This window comes from Ictalurus furcatus, chromosome 10 (genome assembly GCF_023375685.1).
Source record: "Ictalurus furcatus strain D&B chromosome 10, Billie_1.0, whole genome shotgun sequence".
In the NCBI taxonomy this organism is placed as follows: Eukaryota; Metazoa; Chordata; class Actinopteri; order Siluriformes; family Ictaluridae; genus Ictalurus; species Ictalurus furcatus.
In genome coordinates this window covers 27,366,117-27,375,448 of record NC_071264.1, presented here as the reverse complement: position 1 = coordinate 27,375,448, position 9,332 = coordinate 27,366,117, and the positions used below count along the sequence as shown (strand labels likewise).

At 36.7% G+C, this 9,332-nt stretch overlaps 1 protein-coding gene across 1 annotated transcript; it reads right to left on the bottom strand.

The window, feature by feature from the left end:
* hp (haptoglobin) lies at positions 1 to 3,216 on the bottom strand. Its single transcript, XM_053635415.1, has 4 exons — positions 3,006 to 3,216; positions 2,718 to 2,803; positions 1,815 to 2,101; positions 1 to 582 (listed from the first exon to the last, which is right to left on the bottom strand). Exons 1-4 carry the CDS (start codon positions 3,011 to 3,013, stop codon positions 67 to 69), a joined length of 897 nt encoding a protein of 298 aa, XP_053491390.1. The 5' UTR covers positions 3,014 to 3,216; the 3' UTR covers positions 1 to 66.
* Between the last annotated feature and the right edge of the window lie 6,116 nt (positions 3,217 to 9,332).

Genomic DNA, 9,332 nt, shown 5'->3' with positions numbered 1-9,332 from the left:
TCACCTCTTGAATATATTTATTTATTGACAGTTTTACTCTTACACACAACTGTAAAGAGTCTATGGTTACTTTGAAAGCAGATCATTCATGATGGAGGTACGGAGAGACGAAAACCTGTCTGAGTCAGCCCTCATCACACTGTGGATCCATGGCAGGTATGTCGAGATCTTCATAAAGACAGCTTCCTCGTTTCTTGTACACGGCTCATCGTATGAAAGGATTCCAGCAGCATAGACTTTTTTCGTAACATGGTTAAGGAGAGCCAGAGCTCCACCTGCATCTCCATAACAAACATTCTCCTGGAATTCAGTGCGTGTTGTCCAGATCTTACCGTCCTTCGCGTTACCTGGGATAACTGGAAGTGAGAGGAACTTGAGGCTTTCAGAGAATGTGAGAAGCGGTCCCCAGCCCCAACCAGCAATGACGCCCCTCTGTCCTTCACTCTCCTCCAGGTTGTCATCTTTCTCCGGCAGAGGAATGGGGAAAATGGTGTCAGTGTAGCTCACTGGTTCTTTCAACTGGATCAGTGCCAGGTCGTTGTCTACATCTGAGGCATTCTGGAAAGCTGGATGTAGAAACACCTGTAGTGAATGAGAAGGAGGTAGAAAATGAAGGCAAATTTAGGCACTAGTTTGAAAATGGGGGTAGAAAATTAGGGCAACAGTTAGAATATTGAAGCAATGTATTAGAGTAGAAAATCAGGTCAATATTTATGCCATATGTAGAAAAGTGAGGTAATAAATTGGGTGAAAAATGAAGGCATTAGTTAAAATATTGAGGCAAGAATTTAGGGTATGAAATTGGAGCAGTATTTATGCCATATCTAACTAATTGAGGCAATAAATTAGGGTACAAATGCAGGTCAATATTTAGAGCACTGAGGCAAAAACTTAACCTTGAACCTTGAGACAATATTTCAGCAAGTATGAATTGGGTAAAGAAACTGAGGCATTGATTAAGGTAGAAATTTAGGGCAATATTTAGGCAATATATATATTTTTTAAACAATTAGGTAATAAATTGGGGTACAATCAATATTCTGGCAATATTTAGAAAAAAATAGAAAAAAATAAGGGCAGGGAAATGGATGGGTGGATAGATGGATTGGTGGATAGATTGATGGATGGATATAAACATTTCTTTCTTCCTTTTTTTCTAACAGTGATTGAATAACTTTAGTTTTTAATACTTTGATATTGGCTAGATAGAATCATAGATTTGTTCTGGTCAGAAAACATGCTGAATGACAAAAATGAATAATGATTTTTCACCCATAATAAAGCAGACTGCACTGAGGTAAAAAATTTAAATATTAATTGGCTCCAATTTAGTTATTGCATATTCCCACCCTGAAGATGCTAAACGTGTGGTCCCAAACTGGCAAATACCAATTTTCCTACTTGGAAACTCAAGTTTGATACTCAATGATACTCAAGTTTACAAGATGTAAAAAAAAAAAAAAAAAAAAAAAATGCTGATTCGGTAGTTCAGTTCCTGTTCCCACATAACTGCAAGAATTGGCGCCATTTTGTTTTGTTGTTAATATAACAAGGAAAAACTTAATTACTTCCTTTTCTGTATTGCAAGCATATGTATCAATAAACATCTGAAATTAGTGAAGATATATTTATTAGTTCACCATTTGGTATGTATGCTGAATGCAGAACAAATCTCCTTGTATCACCCCCAAACCCCCAAATAATAACCCCGAATCTTAGAGCATCAGGGCTAATGCTTGCTAGAGCCATGGGCTACTGGTTCACTCAATATACAGTTTACAGTTTTACACTGCTTTATAGAGAGAATCTTTCACCTTCTTCACTGCCACTTCAGAAGCAGAATCAGCTTTGGCACGCCGGACGATGCCCAGATAGACTTTTGGGATCAAGGGCTCTTTTCCCCTGGTATCTTTTTGTGTCTTCCTCACAAAGAGATTCCTTCCAGCAGTCAGAATCCACTGAGGGGCAATAAGAGCTCCTCCACCGATACCTCCATCCAGCTTGCTGTCACTGAGGTAGACCAAGGCCTGCCAGGGAACATGGCCAGGGGTGAGGAGACCCCCTACCATACGCCTGGTCCTCAGAGCTGCATCGATGTTCGCTGTTAAAATGATACAACAGTGTCATCAGTATCTGAAGGCTTCTGGTGCAAAAAAAAGAGTAATAACTGGAAATGTTGACTTATTAGTTGTCAAATATGTTATTCGTCGAGGTTTCAACCCCCAACACCACTAATTTGCCACTTTTGGGCCCTTGAGAAGGCCCTTAACCCTCTCTGCTCCAGGGATGCTGTATCATCTCTGACCCCAACTACCTAACAAGCTGTAATGCATATTTGACAAATAAAGGCTTCTTCTTCTATTGTACTGACTATACAGTTTTTGAATTCAGCATTAGACAGTCACATTTTTTTTCTTAGCTAGAAATCATATCAAGTGAAAATACATACAATTCCGATATAAGCGACTAACATAAAATAAACGTCTCACCACTATATCAACAATTAAATCAGTTTATATATACAGTGTGCCATACAAATCTCTGTGTAAGTTCTTACTATAGAACCAATGACATGTTAGAAACAAGCGCATTAACATAAACCTGCAGCCAGAACTAATCAACACCTTCTGACCAATCAGGTTTGAGAATTCAAGAGCACTGTGTTATGAATCTTATTATGGGAAATTCTTTACTGAATGCTAAGCTAATAATCTTACCTTCAGTGTGTTCTTTTATGCCATCCACCACACGTGACTCTGATAGACAGATCATTAAACCAACGAGGAAAACAGCTACAGAGAACCTGCGGAGAACAAGAGCACATAGACACTCATGCATTGAAGTTTACGACCAGGGAGTTTACATTTTGTAGCACTGAATCATTTCTTGTACAATAATAAAACCTGCCCTGTCATTGTTGTTCATTCCTGAATGAGGTTTTAATTGTCTAATCTCTAAATACTAAATCCTCCCAATAGGATTAAAGAAGAAAAATAGGAACGTACCACTTCATGGCCTTTTCTTTAAGCAAAGATGTTTCCAGAGGAATTTTGTTGTGTACTAGATGGAAGCAGGACTTATCTATGAGATTGTGGTTCTACATATTTATACCTACTGACCTGCCTCTGTTCTTGCTGATCACACAATGCTGATTCAGAGATTTTGCAATTACAGAAGCTCCAGCTTGGTGAAGCACAAAGATTTGGATCGATATTTGGGGAACAGAGACAGGTGAATAACTTTAGAGTGCAGGTTTCAATCAGCAAGTGACATATAGAGCAGACAAAGTACACAAGCACCAGGACTGAGCAATTAGCTAATAATTAATCGCTGTTTATTTCATATTTATTACTATTTCTGCACAACTAAGAGCTTTCTTTAGCATTTTACACATTATTTTGTTTTTACAAATTATGTAGAATGTATAATGCAAAAATGACCTAAGGACATCTTTACCCTGATTATAAATATCATGACGCACGACTATACATTAGTTTAGAAACACCTTCAATGTCCTTTTGCCATCCCAAATAGCCAAACATGACTAGTATTAGCTAAGTTAGCTAGTTGGGTGATTCCACAATTAGGGTACCATTTGTGTGTAACTGATATTACATTAATATATATGTATGTAAAGTTAAAGTATGTTATATTCTCTGAATTTCCTGAAGATCATGGGAGGAGGAAAATTTAGCTTGTGAATTTACCCAAATAATAGACTGAAAGTAAATAATTCATTTACATATATAAAACATTTTAAGTAAATCATTAAATGTCCTTAGTGTCTTCATGCCATTAGTACGGATGCTAGCTAGCCTCCCAGGTATCTACTGGGATTTCAGTATCAGTTAATTTTACACCCAAACCTGTCAAAATATAATGATATGATAAATATAATAAATATTAAAAGTATTAACCATTAGCTAGTTAGTTAATTTTCTTTCTTTCTTTCTTTCTTTCTTTCAATTTCCGCAATAATTTATAACAGTGAGGCATTTGGTTTCACAGATGTTCCTTCCATAATACCATCACACCATTACCATAATTATTAAAAGTATTTATCGTTAGCTAAGTTAGCTAATTATTTAGCGTAGCATGCAGTTCCTGTTCAATACATTTTTCCACGCACCACATGATTGGTCACTAACTGAGTCCATACACAACACTCTCTTAATCAGTTTACAGCAAAAGTACTAAGAAAATCTCTCTTCTATGGAACATGTAACAACAAAATACTCTTTTTTCCCCACTGGTTATACAATGGCACTTTTTAACCATGTAGTACACAGTTATAGCAGGGAATTATTTATAATCAGAAGTCGCCACTGGCTTTAGCCCATTAGGGATAAATGTATAAACTTAACGTCTATATCCAGAATTTTTAGATTTCTGTAAATCTGCTTTGTGACAGCGTCCATTGTTAAAAGCTCTAGACAAAGGACACTGAATTGAATTGATTTGATTTTCTTGCTGCTTTAACTAATTAGAGCCAAACATTGATTATATATAAACAAGAGAAGATTTTTGAGTCCACTCACAATTTTGAGTCCAGGTGTATTTTTCATAAATTCATTTCAGTTGCTTTTATTTTAGCAAAATTGAAAAATGTTTTGTGTTTTGTATTTGTACATGCTGATTATTTAAAGACATATTACAATCAATTTATAATTTCACAAGATACTACATTTGCACAATGCCATGACTATCCATGTTTGGTTGATAAATAATGGCAGTGAGGGACACGAGTGTAATATTAGTCAGGGACACTGTGTCAGAGAGTCAACAGATATGACACGTCCAGGTTTTTCCCGCTACAGGACAAAGTCCAAAGATTTGTCAACTTGAAGAGAGCCAGTGAATAATGAGCCTCCCATTATATACTAACTAAACATACCTAATCCAAAGCAATGTTCTGATTTACCTGAATTACGTAATCACAAGTAAAGTTCTAGCATTTTAAAGACTTCATTTTCATTTAAAGATTTGATTAGGATCTCCTGTCTGATTTCTGATTTTCAGTACCCATACCATCTGATTTCTGATTTTCAATACCCATACCATCTGATTTCTGATTTTCAATACCCATACCCGTCCGATTTCCGATTTTCAATACCCATGCCCGTCTGATTTCCGATTTTCAATACCCATACCCGTCTGATTTCTGATTTTCAATACCCATACCCGTCTGATTTCCGATTTTCAATACCCATACCCGTCTGATTTCTGATTTTCAATACCCATACCCATCTGATTTCTGATTTTCAATACCCATACCATCTGATTTCTGATTTTCAATACCCATACCCGTCTGATTTCCGATTTTCAATACCCATACCCGTCTGATTTCTGATTTTCAATACCCATACCCGTCTGATTTCTGATTTTCAATACCATACCCGTCTGATTTCTGATTTTCAATACCCATACCCATCTGATTTCTGATTTTCAATACCCATACCCGTCTGATTTCTGATTTTCAATACCCATACCCGTCTGATTTCTGATTTTCAATGCCCATACCGTCTGATTTCTGATTTTCAATACCCATACCCATCTTATTTCTTTCACCCAAAAATCCCTTATATTGTGAACATATAAAGTATAAATATAATAAAATCAATCCTCCCAAAGTCTGTACACATTTCCTGTTCCAGAAATAAATAACTTTTCCAAATCTTTGCTATTTATACAGGATCTGACACCTCGATATCTTTGCTCCAGTATCCGATCCACCATTTTTTGCTGCTATTGGACCAATATCGATCCTGGGTTTCAGATTGGTGACATCCAGTGATGGGTAAGTCACTCAAAAAAAAGTAATCCACGACAGATTACTAATTACTACTTTAAAATTATAATCTGATTAAATTACTGATTACAGCATGTAAAAAGTAATCAGATTACTAATTACTTTATTTATTTTCACGTTACTTTCAAAACCTATCAAACCTACAAAAATACACTACAAAGTGAAACACAGTTCTTTCAGTGATTTTAGTGCACGCCAGTATATGACATGATCACAAAAACTATCATAAAACTTGCCTCAAGTGTTGTCACTGTTTGTAGGACGACCAGAAAGATAAAATATAAAACTTTTCTAACTAGGCTAGTTTGGTGTCGCTAGCCAAGGGGAGGCAGAGCTAAGCTATCACTTTATTGCCATGCAAAGTACATAATCTTTCCTTATGCTCTGCTCATATCATATTCACATAAACTGGAACTCATACAGACATTTACACATCTTGATGTTACTGTTTCAGTTTCAACCCCTTTACTCTTTTTTTAAAAAAGACACGAGTGTTTCCATGTATTTTCCTGTAAACCCTCCATTCACTGAAGATATCAAATTACAGGCGGTCTTCTTTTACTGACGTTCAGTTACTGTACGTAGTGACAAACTGCTCCAAGTGGACAATTATTTAAGGCTAAAGAAAAACATCTTCGGGGCAAAATGGGATTTATTTAAAATATTGGTTTCTTAACAATATATTTGTAAAGCAAGTAATGTAATTGTCTTGACTTCAGTAGCTGTAAAAAAAAAAAAAAATTACATAAATGTAAAATGTAGTGCGTTACATTACTGCGTTATCAGAAAAAGTCATTAAAAAGCCATTAGATTACAGTAACACGTTACAAAGTTACACCCAACTCAGGTACCATCTCTATTCTGTGTCCTTAATTAAGACTGAACGAAGGGTTCAATTTGACTTCAGTTATTTTGCATCATTTATGAAATGAACAGGAAACCAGTGTATTTCTATCAAGCTTAGATACATTTGGGACACAGAACAAAGTAACAGCCTGTAATGTAACCTAATCAGAATAGCTCACAGGCTGCTGGGCTCATGTGTCAGAGAGTTCAAATCATTTATGTTGATTATCTCTGACTGAGATCTTCTTTCTAAACACATCCTTGTTATAAAAAAATAAAAAAGCCCCGGGGCATGAATTTAATATCATTCTTAATATAATATAAAACGACAAAACCGCTGTACTCCAATGCAACCTCCTACAATACAGTTACTTTCACAGCTTCACAGATTTACTTTCACGTTCAGCATCAAAAGGTAAGAAAAATAGTCAAATTGTGAATGCGTCTATTCACGTCCATAGTGACCCCATAAGTCCCCTTTCCTTCTCCAAATCTTTGCAGAATATTTCACAATAGAAATAGTTCTGTACATCATATACACACTTTCTGAATTCACACTTTGCCTTTGTTTGGATTTATTTAATGCTGATTATTCCTATAAAATAAGATCTTGGTGGCCACAGAATATTATAAAACTAACCCAATTTGACATAAAAACCAAGAATCTGGCACCCTGTCATTAACTGTCATGTCCGCTCCTCCTCCCCAACATGGCACAGTATGATTCCTGTCTCAATGGGTCTCTGTTAGCTTCTTGTAGTTCTTCCACATTTAGGAGCTAAATCAGGAAAGAACGTTCTGCACCATGATCTAGAAAGGCGAATAAATCAATGGAAGATGAGCCTATATATGTCTAACAGCATTTTTTTTACATTGTAGTGTAACGGGGTGACTACACTTCCCATAAGTCTGTGAGGTAGCGAAATACTCACATCTGCGTATACTATTAATAGACGCACAGTAGCACAGCACACTCTCGTTTCACCCATTCATTGATTCTGAAAACAAGCGTGTGCGAGCATCAGAACTCTGTTTGTATTGATGGTGATTGGCCTGGTGAGACAGTCTTCGGAGTATTGAATGATGTGTGAGCAAACAATGCTTAGAGGTTATTGTAAGTTTTTTTTCTTTTTCTTTTGTCCCTGTAAAATTTCTGACTTGACTTTATAAAATTTCTGACTAACTGCACATTAGATTGCACATTTTAACTCAGTGTCATTATTTTACTTTACAAAAACCTGATATTTTTACACGAGTGTGTAGACTTTTCACATCCATTGTAGACCTGGAAAGAATTTGTAGGTGAGAAGTGTATTTCACAGTCATGAAACTTTATTTGAATGTAGCTTAATTTGTAAAAAAAAAAAAAAAAAAGAAGAAGAAGAAGAAGAAAAGAAAATGCTTTGAACATCATTGTCACAATCTCCCCTCAAGCTAGCGCTGTAGCGTGCTCGGAAACCCGAAGCGCGAGCTCGATGTCCGAGCTCAAAGCGCGCACTCAAAGCGAGCGCATGCTTTTGGGTTTTCAGTGACACTGACTTTGTTTGCTTTTGACACGTGTGTTTTGTTATGATTTGTCCTGTCTCCACCCCTGTATTGTCATTGGCTGTTTCCTGTACGTGTCATCATTAATCTCAGCTGTTTTGTGTTTAACCTATTCAGTATAACCGATCGTCTGACCTATTGCCTGTTTTTTGACCACGCTATTATCTCATGATTTGGATTTCTCTGTCTGCCTCTCTTTAATAAAAGCTCGTATCTGCACATGCATCCATCCAAACCTCTATTACGTTCAATGACGTGACGATCATGATGCATGTACGAAAATTCATTCAGCAAGCTGACACATGGGGGGGCACATATTTTTGTAAAAGGTCAGTGTTTAGCTGTACAAAAACTGCAGGCCCAGGTTTTTGTGCATAATTTTGTATAATTGTTTACAGTTGTACAATTTATACATTCACTGTACGTTCGTATTAAAATTTTTTGCATTTCGTAAACACCCTTATCATCTGCTTTATTTAAAAAGAAAATATCTTTATGCTAGAACAAATAGGTCAGAGTCTAAGAATACTATCAGGCTAGAGAGAGAAGATAGTAAAAAGAGGTAGAGCAGCAACCAAAACAGTTGAGATGCTTTAAAATTAGTGCTCGAGGCAGGATTTGGATTTTTTCAGTTACTGGTTGCCAAGACAGAGAGGAGTTTCGATGCACGTCTTCCTTGTACCTTGAGGGATGGTAGGTTCAGTTGAACTTTGCTAGAGGCTCAAATGGAAGCTCCTTCAGGTAGTTGAGAGTCTGTTTTCAGCTTTCTAGGCAAGCATCATTGTTTTGCATGATGATGTTGTTCACAGGCAGCTAGTGTAAGAATCAGTTGCAGGAGTCGAATGAAATGTAGGAGCGTGTTGTAGATCTCTAGATGACAAGGAACTGAACGAGCACCTGAATGTCCTTTCTAACAGAATTGGCCAGATCCTCATGATGTGAGGTGAGAAGGATAACATCAAGAATTCCATCAAGGTTGCATGCCGTGTCAGATGGTGTGATTTTCCAGGAAGCTCACAAGATCTTGACTTGACAATGTATCTCAAGGGATATAAAACATCTGTGTCTGAGCGAGGAAAGGAGAGGATGAGTTGAGTATCATTAGTGCCATCGTTCCCCAAAAACACACCAC

Excerpts from the sequence above, each read along its gene's own strand:
- hp (XM_053635415.1), bottom strand. Across the intron at positions 2,102-2,717 it reads CATAAAAGAACACACTGAAG|CGAACATCGATGCAGCTCTG; the intron begins GTAAGATTATTA and ends TCATTTTAACAG. Across the intron at positions 583-1,814 it reads CTGAAGTGGCAGTGAAGAAG|GTGTTTCTACATCCAGCTTT; the intron begins GTGAAAGATTCT and ends CATTCACTACAG.